Source organism: Colobus angolensis, unplaced genomic scaffold, assembly GCF_000951035.1.
Source record: "Colobus angolensis palliatus isolate OR3802 unplaced genomic scaffold, Cang.pa_1.0 Scaffold55, whole genome shotgun sequence".
Classification (NCBI taxonomy): Eukaryota; Metazoa; Chordata; class Mammalia; order Primates; family Cercopithecidae; genus Colobus; species Colobus angolensis.
Genome location: NW_012119043.1, coordinates 7,451,995 through 7,468,416, shown reverse-complemented (window position 1 = coordinate 7,468,416; position 16,422 = coordinate 7,451,995). Strand labels below are relative to the sequence as shown.

At 49.3% G+C, this 16,422-nt stretch overlaps 1 protein-coding gene across 3 annotated transcripts in view; it reads right to left on the bottom strand.

The window, feature by feature from the left end:
- Positions 1-16,422, bottom strand: part of CIITA (class II, major histocompatibility complex, transactivator) — a 59,367-nt gene that overhangs the window by 33,808 nt on the left and 9,137 nt on the right. The window contains exon 1 of one of the 3 annotated variants that reach the window (XM_011961395.1): positions 12,736-12,906. The exons of 1 other annotated variant lie outside the window; for it this stretch is intronic. In XM_011961395.1, coding sequence (XP_011816785.1) covers positions 12,736-12,787 — 52 coding nt within the window. In that variant the 5' untranslated portion in view covers positions 12,788-12,906. Of the gene's footprint in view, positions 1-12,735; positions 12,907-16,422 lie in introns of those variants that run through there. One more of the 3 variants, XM_011961394.1, reaches the window with a different exon arrangement.

Sequence of the window (16,422 nt, the reverse complement as noted above, 5' to 3'; positions counted from 1 at the left end):
CCCCCCGCCAAGACCCCCAGGCTGGTGCTCTTTCCTCCCAGTCAAAATGTTCCCAATCAAATGATCACCCTTGTCCACACTCAAAGGAAGCCCATTACATTAGGGGACGTCAAAGCTGAAACTCAGGCCCAAGACTCTAGGTTTCACCACAACGCCTCAGCTGCCTCCCAGTCACACCAACATCTACTTGAATCTTGGCATGGGACTTTCCTCTATCCCCAGACCCAAGTTTCCTGTGGCTATAGGTGCTTAGAAAGTGCTTCAAAGGCCCCTTCGTTGGATTGGTTCTCCAACCCACAATGCCAGAGCAGGGTGTAGGGAAAAGATGGCCCTGATCATCCCATTGCAGGAGAGACAGCCCTTCAGCAATCCCTGAGGGCAGGGGCCGCATCCCTCAAGCTCACCTCCTCCCAGCTCTCAGCATGTTTCTGCACATGGCAGCCTCTCTTCATCCATGGCAAAGATGCAGAACTAGAATTCACAGTGCCCAGCAAGTGCCAGGCACCAAATGACACGACTCGTAGGCGTTATCCCATTTGGTCTAACTTACACATCAGCTATTTGTATTCCTGTTTCTCAGATGAAGAGACAGGCTCAGAGAGATCAGTGAGCTGAGATTTGAACCCAACTACCCATCTCCAAAGCCTCAGCCCACTCTACAGCTTTTTTGAATCGCTCTTGGCCCCCCACCACCCCGGAGAGGAAAGGTGTGGGTGGCAAGACCGTTTCTCCTTTTGAGGAGCCATCTGGGGGCAGGGCAGAGGTGTGGTCTGTGTCTTTCTGGTAAATGGGCAGTACTTTTAGAAGGTCCTCTTTGAAACTGTGCTTCCCCCTGAGCCACCACCTTCCACATCCAACTTGAGAAAATATTCCTGATCTTTTTGCCATCAAAAGGCCTTTTTAGGGTTCATTTTCATCCCCACTTCACACAGCTCAAGGATTTGAAAGACTAAGTATAGACACTAAGTGGATGTCTGAAATAACAATTCATTTCCCTCTCCCCCGAGGGAAATCAAGTGTTGCTGGAATGTTCTAACTCAGACCTAAACGAGCTGGAGATCAGCGCATGCAGCTCTTCTGTGCGCAGCATAATGTTCCATCTCAGCTGGTGGGAGATGAATGGGAGCTCAGATGGTGAGCTTTGGGGTGAAATTTCCCAACTTTGAGATTATCCCTACCCACCAACACACTACAATCTGGGCAAGTTCATTTTTTAAACCACTTGGAGCCTCAGTTTCCTTATCTGTAAAGTGGGGAATAATAGTAATTGGCAACTTATAGGATTAGGGGAGTTAAGTTGCATGGAGCCCTTAGAAAGCGGAGTGGCGACCAGTAAGTGCTGAATGAACAGTAGCTTAAGGCGGCACAACTTCTGCATGGTGAGTACAATATGTGTGATGGCCGTTTTTATTATTGACTTCTTACCTCTGTGAGAGTGACCAGGGAAGATTTCTTTGTGTCTGGGGCTGTGCTAGATGCCTTGCATTTACTATTCTGTTTCAACTGTTAATGGCAACTCTGGGAGATTTGTGTTATTATACCCATTTTACAGATGCAGGCGTTGAGATTACGTCCAGTTCATTAGATTATTTTCTTCCCGGAGGAGGGGAGTCTGTCTTTGAGGGTCTAAGGAGGCACTGCAAGGGAGAAGCAGACTCTTTTGCTATCCCTAAAAGCCTCCAGCACTGCTCTGAACTGTGATTAAAGAGCATGAGAAGGAGGCCAGGGGTGGTGGCTCATGCCTGTAATCCCAGCACTTTGGGAGGCTGAGGCTGGCGGATTACTTGAGGTCAGGAGTTCAAGACCGGCCTGACCAACATGGTGAAACCCCATCTCTACAAAAATACAAAAATTAGCTGGGCTTGGTGATGAGTGCCTGTAATCCCAGCTACTCTGGAGGCTGAGGCAGGAAAATTGCTTGAACCCGGGAGGCGGAGGTTGCAGTGAGCCGAGATTGCGCCACTGCACTCCAGCCTGGGTGACAGAGCAAGACTCTGTCTCAAAGAAGAAAAAAAAAAAAGCATGAGAAGGAATACTTCCCTACACTTGCCCATGAACTTCTCCTCCTGAGGAATGATGGGAAGACCTCTGAACTGTGTGCCTAGAGACATGGTTTGAGTTTCTGCTCTGCCTTTGATCCTGAGTACATTACCTTAGCCCTCCGAGCCTCCGTTTCAATGAGTGTGGGAACCCCTTCCATTGAGTCTTTTTGAGATTCTGATTACTCATTGCCTGGCAGTCTTCTCCTTTTCCTTTCACCAAAGGCCCCCCACCTCAACACCAACCTGCTCCCCAACCTCATGACAAGCTGCTTCCTGGGGCCTGATGATGTTGAGAAGCCAGGGGCCTAGGAAAGCCTATCTACCAGGACCAGACCCCAAACAGCTTCTTTGTGGGCGTAATAGCTCAAATGAGTTCTCCTTTTGCTCAAGCGCCCTGTAGTGCTCCCAGATAAACTCTAAGACTTAAACATCTCTCACTTTTCCCCTCTAAAGCTGTAAAACAATGATTTACTGAGCACCCCATAAGAAAGTCGCTGAGCTCAGTTCCTTACGGGCCCCAAAGAGGTTTGCCACACAGTCCCTGCCAAAGTTGCAATGTAGACCCAGATCATATTTTAGGAGAGAGACAAAACATAATAATAGCATAGTGGTTAAGGGTGCAGGCTGTGGGTTCAAATCTCAGTTCCACACTAGCTGTGTGACCTTGCAAACGTTACTCAGCCTCTCTGAGTCACAGAATTGACTGCATTTTATCGGCACAGTGCTTACTTCACTGGGTTGTTGTGACTTGCCTAAAGTGACTTAGCCAGTAAGTGGTACTAAGATGTAAACTCCAAAAATAAAACAGCAAGGTGTCATTTGATACTGTACAACTGGCAAAAGTTAGAAATCTGGGAAATGCCAAGTGTTGGTTACACAGGGTTTGTGGGAATGTAGATGGATGGAGCCGCTCTGGAGAACGACCTGGCATCATGTAGAATATCTAAGGATATGTAGATCCTACAACCTGGCAATTCAGCTCTTGGGTCTATACATTCCGAAGAAATTCTCCCACAGCTCCCCAGGAGAACCTATCTGAGGATGGTTACTGCAGTGTTATTTGTGTTGACAGAGGGTTGGAGGTTACCTAGGTGTCCATCACTGGGGGTGTGGACAGGTGAAAAGTAAACACTGAACTCCACAGAGAACAATGTCCATGATTAGAAGCAAAGACCAAATGCATCAGAAGCAAGGCAAGTAGATCTTAATAACATAGTATGGAATGCAAAAGTAAGAAACTGTGGCCGGGCATGGTGGCTCACACCTGTAATTCCAGCGCTTTGGGAGGCTGAGGTGGGTGGATCACTTGAGGTCAGGAGTTTGAGACCAGCCTGGCCAACACGGTAAAACCCCATCTCTACTAAAAATAGAAAAATCAGCCTGGGTGACAGAGTGAGACTTCATCTAAAAAAGGCAAACTACGTTTTATAAGAGCACATATAAACAGAAGGATACACCTGAAATGCATTAGAATGGGCACCCAGTATGGGAAATAGGGACATTAATGAAGAGAAATCCCTCATGTGAACCAAGGATCTTAGTGTACTATGACCTGGGCTGGGCTGGGCAGTTAATTGAAGGTTTAAAGGTCCAAGGGTTGAAAAGAAGGAGGCTTCTCGTTGGGCGCGGTGGCTCACACCTGTAATCCCAGCACTTTGGGAGGGTGAGGCGGGTGGATCACCTGAGGTCAGGAGTTCGAGACCAGCCTGTCCAACATGGCAAAACCCTGTCTCTACTAAAAATACACAAATTAGCTGGGTGTGGTGGCAGGCGCCTGTAGTCCCAGCTACTGGGGAGGCTGAGGCAGGAGAATCACTTGAACCTGGGAGGCAGAGGTTGCAGTGAACCGAGATTGAGCCACTACACTCCAGCCTGGGCAACAAAGCGAGACTCTGTCTCAAAAAAAAAAAGAGAAAGAAGAAAAGAAGGAGGCTTCATGGGATGGGGTCGATACCTCTGTGGCTCACCAACAGTAGGGCCTGCACAGAGCCTGGTACCTATAGATGCTCACAAAGAAACAAACCTCTGCTCTTGCCACCCCATAGGCTGTCTGGGGATGGCTTGATTTTTACCTAATAGCCCAGGGTCCTGGGGAAGAGAGAAGAACATACTGGACTTGGAACAGGATGGGGGAGGAGCTGGAGGTAGAGGAAGAAGCCCCTCGCTCTCCAGCCTGCTGTTTGCAAACCAAGTGTAGGTATCCCAGGAGAATGAGACAGAGAGAGGACTTAAGAGAAATGACTGGTCTCCCTCAAGACTTTCACTTCCTGGAGTGGCACGAGGAGGTCACAACAGATGGAGAGGAAACTAAGGCATGTAGCAACACTGCAGCGCTCAGGGGCTTATGGGCCTGGAAACGGTTGCAGGTTCTGATCATTTGTCCTCAAGGCAGGGAGAGTGGAAGACGTGTGTGCATGTGCATGCATGTATATGTGTGTAATGGGGGCAGGAAGTCAGATGAGCTTCATCTCAGGAGAGGTCTGGAAATACTGTTATTGGTTGGCTCTAAATCCCCTCTCTGACCTGCAGGCTCCTCAACTGTGCAACAGGGGCTTGGCTGCAAAATCAAAAGTTGAATCTGGTCGATAGGCCTACTTGTTTCGTTTCCCAAGCCAAAATAACTCTGTGTGTGTGTGTGTGTGTGTGTGTGTGTGTGTGTGTGTGTATTACCATCACAATGTGTCTATATAGGGTACATACAATTGTTACCAGAGGCCCCACTACTCCCTATTGCCTTCTGCCTGTACACATTTCACATCATTATGGCCCCTTTGGCATTTGGATTTGTCACCGTTCGCAGGTCCCTTCTAGCTCTGACCTGCTGGAAAGATAATGGCTTGGGAGGGATAGGTGACCGGGGCAGGGAGAAGCAGGATTCAGTTCTGTCCTGTCCTGCAATGGAATTGAAGTGCACAGTAGGGTCTTTTTCTACAGAGGGTCTTGGAGGCGACTGGCCCTGGGTACCCAAACAGGCAGTTCCACACAGAGAAGAAGGAGGAAGCACTAAAGTTGCAGCATCTGGGGTGTTGGGTGCACTCTCCCAGCTCTGCTGCCAGCTCAGATGGAAAGGTGATTAAGAGGTAAGCTGTCTGAGATCACACCTGTAATTCCAGCACTTTGGGAGGCAGAGGAGGGAGGAAGACTTGAGGCCAGGAGTTTGAGACCAGCCTGGGCAACATAGTGAAACCCCATCTCTTCAGAAATAAAAGATACAAAAATTAGCTGGATGTGGTGGAGTGCCCTTGTAGTCTCGGCTACTTGGGAGGCTGAGGCAGGAGGATGGCTTGAGCTCAGGAGCTTGAGGCTGCAGTGAGCAATGATTATACCACTGCACTCCAACTTGGACAAGAGAGTGAGACCTTGTCTCATAAATGAATGGATGAATGAATGAATGAATGAATGGGAAGCTCTCTGGGAACTGCGGGATGCAAAGAGCCGCTCCCCGCGGACACCTGCCTGCTGCTCCTTTTTGCCATCCCAATTCCAGTGCCCTTGGATGGATTTCCATTGCAGCTCCCTGCCCTTTGGGTTTGAACCAACCAGCCTCTGGCAAACAAAGTAACTTCAGAGCAGGAAAGCTGAAAACAAAGCAAAACTGGCTCCAATCCCTAGCCAAAGGGCTTCTCAGCAGTTGGAGGCAGTTTAGAGAAAGAAGGACCCACTCGGTCATGGAAATGGCAGTGTTTACAATAGCCTGGTAGCATGGAATTGACCCAGGGAGTCATGAGACCTGAGATACGGGCACTGCTCTGCTTCTGAGAGGCTGTGTGACTTTGAGCAAGCCCGTCCCCCTCTCTGGTCCCCAGGGCCCTCGTCTGTTAAACAAGAGGGTCACACAAGAGCAGTGGTTTTCAGATGAAATTTTACATGGATCCTAAATTCCTGAACAAGTGAAGAGAGCACTGTGGTTAAATAGGATCGCCAGAGGCTCCACTACTCCCTATTGCCTTCTGCCGGGACACATTTCACATCATTATGGCCTTTTTGGTTCTTGGGTTTGACACCTGTGGCTTAGAGGCCCTTTTCAGGTCCCTTCTAGCTCTGACTTCTGGAAAGATGATGACTTGGAAGGGATGGGTGATTGGGGCAAGGAGAGGCAGGATTCAATTCTGTCCTTGAAACCTCTCTTGACTAAAATAAGCTGTACAAAGTACAGTTTAAAAACACAACTCAGCCTGGGCATGGTGGCTCATGCCTGTAATCCTAGGACTTTGGGAGGCTGAGGTGGGTGGATCAGATCACTTGAGCCCAGGAGTTCCAGAGCAGCGTGGTCATCATGGCAAAACCCTGCCTCTACAAAAAATACAAAATTCTGGGCGTGGTGGCGTGCATCTGCAGTCCCAGCTACTCAGAAGGCTGAGGTGGGAGGATCAGTTGAGCCTGGGGAGGTCGTCGAGGCTACAGTCAGCCGTGATTGTGCCACTGCACTCCAGCCTGGGAGACAGAGTAAGACTCTGTCTCAAAAATAAATAAATACATGAAACTAATTTAAAAAAAATAAAAACACAACTCCACCAAGTGAAAGAAGCCAATCTGAAGAGGCTACATACTGTATGACTCCAGCCATTTATCTGAAAAAGGCAAAACAATGGAGATAAAAAGGTTGGGGGTTGCCCAGGGTTATGGGGAAGAGAGGGAGGGATAAATAGACAAAGCATGGGATTTGTAGGGCAGTGAAACAAGTCTGTGTGATATTGTAGTGTCATATACATGACATCATATATCTATCCAAACCCACAGAATCTACAACACCAAGAGTAAACCCTCATATAAACAAACCATGGACCTTGGGTAATAATGATGCATCAATGTGGGTTCATTGATTATAACAAATATATCAATCTAGTGCTGAATGTTCATCATGGGGGAGGCTATGCCTGTATGGGGGCACAGGAGGTAGATGAGGGGTGTGAAGGTCTAGCTTCTTTGCTGTCTCAGCTTGAGTGCTCCCTATGGGATTGGCTAAGACCTCTATTGTGACTGCATTGCACCTCAACTCCTGCTGCTTCCCAACCCTGCTTTCTTCCCTTTTCCTTTGGACATTCCCTCCTGTGACTGTCCGCAGTAAACCTCCTGTATGCAAATCTCCATCTCCTACTTGTCTTTCCAGGCAATCTGACCTGAGACAACTTACTTCTATTTTTCCTCCAAGAAGGGCCTGGAAATCCTACAGAACCCCACAAAAGACACCACAGATGCCCCCTCTGAAAGTCCAGGCAAGCTACCTATCTTCTCGGGGTCCCAATTGAGGACCTTGACCTCATAGCAACTTGGAAAATCTTAAAACTCAAATGAGCCATCATCTCCAGCTTCTGTGTTTGCCAGTGAAGGGTAAAGTTATTGCGGGTGAGGGACTTGGTGGTCCCAGGATAAGAATGAAGATGAGCTGTATGAGCTGCAGCCAGAAGACCTTCAGTCCCTGTCCAGAATGCAGGGTTGGGATAAGAGTTCCCTTCCCCACTTGCCTGGTCTGTCCCAGCTCCAGATGGCCTCCCCTCTGCATGCCACTCCTAGCTGCAGTCAATGACCTGGAAAGGAGTCCAACAAGTTTTTCCTGGAAAGGAACCTGACCCTGGTGCTGGGGTAGGGGGTGGAGTGATGAGGATCTTGTGACTGCAGTTAGAAAAGCCAGGCTCCACACTCCAGTCCTGACCTATCCAGTTCTACTTAACACAGTCCCCTCAGCACTCTGCTGGGTGCTGCAGACCCCAAGATGAACCATGAGCCAGTCTTGCTTGCTGGGATCTGAGTATGGAGTCCAGCCATTGGCAGGCTTGGCTGTGAATGAGAATTACCTGGGAAAGGTGTTAAAAACACAGCGTCCTGGGCCTCACCCCCAGTGGCTCTATTCATGGAGTCTGCAGCTGGGCCCAGGAATCTGTATTTTCTTTCATTTTTTTTTTTGAGACAGAGTTTCACTCTCGTTGCCCAGGCTGGAGTACAATGGTGTGATCTCGGCTCACCACAATCTCAACCTCCCAAGTTCAGGTGATTCTCCTGCCCCAGCCTCCTGAGTAGCTGGGATTACAGGCATGTGCCACCACGCCCGGCTAATTTTGTTTTTTTAGGAGAGACAGGGTTTCGCCATGTTGCCCAGGCTAGTCTCGAACTCCTGACCTCAGGTGATCCGCTGGCCTCGGCCTCCCAAAGTGCTGGGATTACAGGTGTGAGCCACCATGCCTGGAATCTGTATTTTCAAAGATTTATTTTTATTAATTTATGTATTTTTTTTTTCTAAGAAGAGATCTTGCTCTGTTGCCCAGGCTGGTCTCGAACTCCTGGTCTCAAGCCATCATCCTGCCTTGACCTCCAAAGGTGCTGGAATTACAAGCATGAGCCACTGCACTGGGCCCCTTTCTTAATTCTTACATCTTTCCTTCCTGAAGTCTCTCAGCTGCCCTCTGCTGCCATGCCCTTGGTCTAGTAGTCACCAGACCCTCAGCCTAGATTTTACAATAGCTTCCAGGTCTTTCCGCTCATGCGGTTTCCCAAACTGCAGGCATTCGTCTTCCATCTTTACAATTTTTCGGGTCATATTGCCATATCACCTGTTGTACAATTTACCTCAGTATTTTCCTTAAATTAACTTTTTAAAGAAACTTAAACAGACCGATTTTAAAAGACAGCGTTCTAGAGTTGAAAGCAGGGAGTCAGACAGATATTTGTCCACCCGTGTACCTAGCAACATTATTCACAATAGTCAAGAGGTAGGAACAACCCACCTGTCTATCAATCAACAAATGAATGGATGAACAAAATATGGGATGTCCACATATTAGAATACTATTCCGCCATAGAAAGGAATTACACGTGCCATGACAAGGATGAACCTGGAAGACATTATGCTAAGTGAAAGAAGCCAGGCACAAAAAGACAAATATTGTGTAATTCTATTTATAGGAGGTGGCCCAAAACATAGAGACAGGAAGTTGGAGTTACCACGAACTGGGTGGAAGGAGCAGTGGGGAGTTATTGCTTATTGGGTAGAGTTTCAGTTTGGGAGGATGAAAAAGTTCTGGAGAAGGATGATAGTGGGGGTTGCACAACAGTTGGAAATATTTAATGCCACTGAATTGTACATTTGAAAGCGGTTAAAATGGTAAATTTTATGTTATATGTATTTTGCCATGATTTTACAAAAAGAAAACTTTTTTTCCCACGTGTAAATGGAGAAGCAAAACCAAACCAACAGTATCACTTGTGGTTGAAAAAGAAACAATGTTACTAAAATAATGTCAACTTCTCTACCACTTTGTTAAAAAGAAATCTTAGCAAGCATTAGGGCACTTTCAAAGATCAGGGAAGATCAAGAGACTTTGTCCTTGATGCAAGAAGGATTGAAGGAATCTGAAAAGTATCTATGTCCTTCCTATAAGAATCGGTGGTAACTAATGCCTCTTTCTGAACTGTCTTTTGACTGTGTGTGTCTTGGTCTTTGGAAACCTCCCATCTGCCTATGCTTTCCTCTCTGATTTTTTTTTTTTTTTCTGAGACAGTCTTGCTCTGTTGCCCAGGCTGAAGTGCAGTAGTACGGTGTCTGCTCTCAGGTAACCTCCACCTCTCAGGTAACCTCTGCCTCTCGGGTTCAAGCGATTCTCGTGCCTCAGCCTCCCAAGTAATTGAGATTACAGGCATGCACCACCATGCTCGGCTAAAACACAAAAAGGCGTTTTAGTAGAGATGGGGTTTCTCTATGTTGCCCACGCTGGTCTTGAACTCCTGGCCTCAAGCAATCCACCCGCCTCGGCCTCCCAAAGTTCTGGGATTACAGGTGTGAGCCACTGCGCCCGGCCCCTCTCTGATCTTTCTAAACAATCCCTTTAGGATCTATAATAATTATTCCCAATGCATGAATATTCTTTGGTGGTTTTCCAAAGTGCTTTTTCTGTGCACATCAGACATCATCAAGCAAGCGCTCATGTTTTATCCATTTTACAGATGAACCTCAGAGAGGGGAAGTCACTTGTCAGGGTGACTCAAGGCGAATCAAGGCTAAGTCCAGAAGCTTCCTACCTCCCTCTAGCCACTTCCCTGATTGCCTGGAACTGACCCAGAGTATCCTTGGGTAAATTTTCTGATTCTGCTCTTCTCAAGGTATCTGAGGTTGGGTCTTAGGACATGAAACCAAGCCCCAGCCATCAGACAGACTGGGTATCAACAGGTTTCTCTCTGACTGCCTGGGACCCGCCCTGCGTTTGTGGAGGTTCACATCTGCTTGCTGCACTGGACTGGGTTCTCAGTAGACCAGGGTTCAAATCCTGCCTCTGCAAACTGCTTGCTATGTGGTGTTAAGCAAAACAAACAAAACAAAACACCTCCTGGGACTTCTTTTCTGATAGAGGGTTTGTAACAGAGAGAGAGTAAAGAGATGAGACCACATTAGCGCCTCCCAGTGTCTCCGCCCTGGGGACTTTTGCACCAAAAGCGAAGGTTGGAGTCACCTGGGATAGATGGTTTAACCTGCATGGTCTCAGCCTCACCCCAGGCCTAGCTAACGGGGCCTGGGGGTGAGCCCAGGAACCTGTATCCTAAACACGTTGATCATCCCAGGTGATGTTCATGTGTGGGAAGGCTGGGATTCCCAGCTCAGTCATCTCTGAAGACCCTGCCTCCAAACGTTCTGAGGTTGTTGGAGACCAGGTCATTACCTAACGCAGCCGGGGGTTTGCAAGGTGATCATTTGTTGGAGTCAAGTCCCTCTGGCTCGTCTTTCTCCAACAGGAAGAAGTACCAGTTTCCTTAACCTTTCTCCGGAGAAGTATTTATTTATTTTTTCTTTGGAGTGGGGAGCAGAGACTGAAGACTTCCTGCCAAAGTTAGAAACTTCAGGCTGCGACTGGGGAGGGAGCCATGCCTTGAACTTCTAGGCTTTTGCCGCTTCTCCTGTGCCACCTAGGGTGGAGAGGGGCTGTGGGACTCAGGAGAACCACGGCTTTTAAGAGTTCCAGACAAAGCTAAGCATGGTGGCTCCGATTCCTGCTTTCCTGGACCCTAAGAAAACCCAATTTCTCAGTCCCATCCCGGCATTTGTATGCTGGCTTTCCGAGGCCCTTTAGCCTCTCTCCTTAGAGGGTGTGACTCAGGACCCCAAAGCGAGATACAGAAATGAGAGATCAAGAGATCGGTTCAGTCCGGGAGACCCCTCCCCCACCCCTCCCAACAACACACACCTTCGCCAAGATGTTCAACGAGAGTTGAGGACTTCCCTCATCCTCAGGTTAAAGGTTTGGCTCCCTGCTGCCTCCCTGCACAGAGGCCCCCCCCACCTGGAAAGCCCAATACCCAAGATTCCAGAGTTAGAGCAGGAATATGACCCAACAGAGAAAGTGAAGCTCAGAGAAGGGCGGCCCTGGTCCAAGGTCTGGTGTACAAGAAGGGCGCGTGTTTCCCTCCGCGCGCGGGTGCGCACCTCTGCAGGATCCCGGGCGCACGGAGTCGGCCAAGGGTGGCCTGGGGCGTGTGTCTGCTGCGCGCTCCCCGTCTGCGCTCCAGCTTCTCTGCAGAAGTTGCGGCCAGGCTTTCCTGCCACCCGCCCACGGCCCTGGAGCTCTGGGCACAGCAAGCCAAGCCCCGGGTTCCCAGCTCCCGGTTCCCGCGCGGAGTCGTTCCAGGGATGCGGGAAACGAGGTGTTTCCCAGGTCTACATTCTGCATATTCCATCCCCCCTCCTCCCAGACTTACTGTGTAACCTTGAGCTAGTAGCTAACAGTCTCGGAGCCTCGATTCTCAGCCCGACCTTAGCGGCTGCAAAGGAGACTTTGGTCAGCTATCGCTGTTCCCCGGGCTCCCGCACACGCTGCTGGTGGCCTCTCCCTCCCGCCAGCTCAGGGGCGGCGGCGAGTCTGTGGCAGCTCGTCCCCTTATCATCTTACCTCTCCGCCTCCCCACAGTTCTTTTCCCTTTCACTTTCTTTCTGCATCACTAGACGCTGGCCAGGCTGTGGAGCAACCGGGCACCTACAGTGGCCACCACGTGCTTTATCAGAAGTGGCATCCCAACTGCCTGGGCCCTTCAAGAGGTCCCTACCTCCAGTCGGCTCCTCACAGTGGCCAGCTCCACTTCGGGGAAAGTCCCAGGCCCAGAGCCGGGAGCCAGGAGCTAGGGAGCCACTTGGGCAAGTGATCTGCAAGCCATGACTTGCAGAGAGCTCGCCCCCACCCCTGGGTGGCTCTCTGTTTCTCTCCAAGTCAGTCCAACCGTGAAAGTGGCAAACCACCTCCCAGGGCACATGGTGGAGTGAACTGAGCTATTCACTCCTCTGATGCTGGCCCTAGGGAGGAAGACAAAATCTCTCAGGACCTTCCATGGATGGAAAACCTCTGTCCCCATGACCACACCCCCAGCGGTGGCAAGAGTCCTGCCCTTCCTTTTCAGAGGTCTTGGATTCCTGCTGGGTCCTCCAGGGCATGAGACCTTGAGGCGGTCACTTTCCCTTTTCAGGCCTGTGTTTCCTCATCTGGAATTGAGGGAGGGGGCAAAGTCACCTCTGACTTCTCCCCCTCAAACACTTTCCCCTAGCAACTTATAGCTGCACCCAGCAACACCGGCAGACGTGTCATCAGTCTCTGGGTTCACAGCAAACCATACATTTCAGGGGAGTCTGAGAAAAGGGGTACCTTTTCTCTGTTTCTCTGGAATGGCAGGACCAGCTGAGACCTCACTCTAAATTAAGATGCTTTCCCGGCCCTTTTACCTTGGGGCTCTGACAGGTAGGACCCAGCAGGGTGTGGAGCCAGGCAACGCATGGTGTAGGAATCTCAGCCAGGCAGCAGCTCCTGGAGTCTGGCAGCCCCTCGTGCCCTCAGCTTCCCCAAAGATGCCTTCGGATGCCCAGCTCAGAAGCACACAGCCTCATCACTAGCCAGTCACAAGTCGGGAGCCCGCCAAGCTAAGCCAACATGCAAAGAAACAAGTCAGGGACCGTCAAAAAACTCTCCCTGCAAGGTGGCCCCAAGCCGTCAGATTTCTGTTTCTGAACACTGTCTAATTTTCCCACACTCCCTTAAACCCTTTAACCATCAACAACAGCAACGCCAATAAAATTGAGCTCCTATGATGATATTCAGTTCCTACAAACTACTTGGCAGTGTGCTAGGTCCCTCGTCATTACCCTATCACACGGGCTTTCCCACAGGTCCATTTTACACTCCAGGAAAAGTGACTCAGAGAATATAAACAACTTCTTCAGGGGCACACCCTTCCCAGCCAACGGTGGAGCTGCCATGCTGCCTTCAGAGCCAGTGCTAGGTGTCTGCGCTGTGTTCTCCCCACCATCTGTCCCCTTGTCCCCTGCCCCTTTTCTAACAACACCATTTTAAAACTGGGGGAATGGGCCGGGCGCGGTGGCTCAAGCCTGTAATCCCAGCACTTTGGGAGGCCGAGACGGGCGGATCACAAGGTCAGGAGATCGAGACCATCCTGGCTAACACGGTGAAACCCCGTCTCTACTAAAAATACAAAAACTAGCCGGGCGAGGTGGCGGGCGCCTGTAGTCCCAGCTGTTCGGGAGGCTGAGGCAGGAGAATGGCGTGAACCCAGGAGGCGGAGATTGCAATGAGCTGAGATCCGGCCACTGCACTCCAGCCTGGGCAACAGAGCGAGACTCCGTCTCAGAAAAAAAAAAAAAAAAAAAAACAACTGGGGGAATGGCAGCATCCGCCAGCTCTCACCAGCTGCCAAGGGCTCAACAGCTACACCTCAAGGCTGACTCCAATTTTGGTTTCCCTGCTTCTCTGGGGATGGAGTAGAGTCTGGCAGAGGTCCTGTCTTGCAGAAGCAGTGCTCAGTATTTACCCAAAAGGATGAGAAAGGATCTTGCTGTGGGCGGAGGCAGGCCAGCATGCTGAGAGTTAATGACACACTGCCTGAAAGTCTGACTTCTAGAACCTTTCGGTGCTGATAGAGGATTCACAGTCCAGACACCTGGCTGACCTGAAGGTTCCCTCCGGTGGAAGAAAATAGACAAGTCTTTCACATCTTCCAATGGCGTGCCCCAGCAGGACACAGACTCATGTTCTCATTCTCATCCCCGCTCCCAATTCGGAATGGTTTCTCTGTTTATCTGGAATGGCAGGACCAGCTGAGACCGCACTCTAAATTAAGATGCTTTCCCGGCCCTTTTACCTTGGGGCTCTGACAGGTAGGAACCAGCCGGGTGTGGAGCCAGGCAACGCATGGTGTAGGAATTCCAGCCAGGCAGCAGCTCCTGGAATCTGGTAGCCCGTCCTCGTGCCCTCAGCTTCCCCAAGGATGCCTTCGGATGCCCAGCTCAGAGGCACACAGCCTCATCACTAGCCTCATAACTAGCCAGTCACCAGTTGGGAGCCCGCCAAGCTAAGCCAACATGCAAAGAAACAAGTGAGGGACCGTCAAAAAACTATCCCTGCAAGGTGGCCCCAAGCCGTCAGATTTCTGTTTCTGAACACCCTCTAATTTTCCCACGCTCCCTTAAGCCCTCCCCACGCCTCTGAAATTAATTTCAATTCCTTGTTATGGATTGCACTTGGTGAAGACAGAAAGTTGCACAGAAAGTCTGTTGGGGGAATCTTCAACACTCTGACATTCAGAAATGATGATCACAATGGAATCACGCTGGTGCCAGCTGCCAATATCTGCCATCCTCTGCAGGATGGGGCCAGTATCATAGCTGCCTCAAATACCTCAAGACAAGCTGAGAGCCTCTGTTGGGGACTTCTTAGATGCCGTTCCCCTGTACCATGCCCACCCCCACACGAAATTGCCCTGAATTTCCCTGGAGATCATAAGTGGCCCACCTGTCATTTTCATCCCTAGATACTGGACTAAAACATAAATTATACCTAAAAGAGTTTTGACCCAAATATAGTACCCTTGTAGCCAGATGGTTTAGGATGACCCACCGATGTGAAGCTAAATAATACTGACTCCCACAGGGAGAAAGTTAGTGTCTTTTCCAGTCTCTGCCCATCCTCCTGATGGCATCAAGGAGGAAGTCTCAGTTTGGTGCTAACACGTCTTTAACGCCTCTTCTAATGTATGATCACTTCATTTTATAGAAAGCAGCTCTCTAGCCTCAGAGCCTTCTACAGTCAACAGTATCTTGCTAGAATCTAACATCACTCTGCTTTCTTGTTTAATGGTTACCTCCTGTTTTTGCCATTTTTTTCCTTTATAATGGAATGTAAAGTTTTATTTGAAAATAAAGTAGATGTCTGGGCCAGGTGGCTCATACCTGTAATTCCATCATTTTGGGAGGCCAAAGCAGGAGGATTGCTTGAAGCCAGGAGTTGGAGGCCAGCCTGGGTAACAGAGTGAGACCCTATGTCCACAAATTATCATCATTATTATTATTTTTTAGACAGAGTTTCACTCTTGTTGCCAGGCTGGAGTCCAATGGCATGATCTTGGCTCACTGCAACCTCTGCCTCCCAGGTTCAAGTGATTCTCCTGCCTCAACCTCCTGATTAGCTGGGATTACAGGCACTCGCCACTATATCCAGCTAATTTTTCTACAAATATTTTTTTAAAAAATTAGCCAGGTATGATGGTGCACACCTGTAGTCCCAGCTACCCTGGAGGCTGAGGTGGGAGGATCGAGTGTGCCCAGGAGTTCGAGGCTGCAGTGAGCTATGATCATGCCACACAGTCCAGCCTGGGCAACAGAATGAGATCCTGTCTCTCTTAAAGAAAAGAAAAGAAAGGTGAATAAAAAAGGTGAGTGGTTAAAAAAATACCCTGTCATAAATAATAGTACGATGTTATGCAGAAAACACAAAAATGAGGAAGGTGGTACTGAAATGAAGGTTTGGAAGCAAAGACTTGCGTGCCTCATGCATTTTTGCTGAAAGAGCACTGGACGGGGAACTTACTAGCAGGTGTGTGACCTTGGCCTCTTTACTTCCTCTCTGTGGTCCTCAGTTTCCCCACGTGTGAAATGAGGATGATGCCCTTCTTTGTAAGGTGATTACTTTGAAGGCTTCACTGTTTTCAGAAGTCCTGGGGTGTGGAGGGGGGTGGAAATTGCTGGACAAATAAGAAGCGCCAAGAGTCAATTTGAAACAGCCTTGCTTGGTGGGGCTAACAAACGGACATGGTGAATGTCAGAAATTCTAAGAAGGGCCAGGCGCAGTGGCTTATGCCTGTAATCCACTTTGGGAGGCTGAGGCGGGCAGATCATTTGAGGTCAGGAGTTCAAGACCAGCCTGGCCAAAATGGCAAAACCCTGTCTCTACGAAAAGTACAAAAATTAGCCTGGGCATGATGGTGCGTGTGCTACTCGGGAGGCTGAAGGACGAGAATCACATGAACCCAGGAGGCGGAGGTTGCAGTGAGCTTAGATTGTGCCACTGCACTCAAGCCTGGGTGACACAGAGAGACTCAGTTTCAAAAAAGAAAGAAAGAA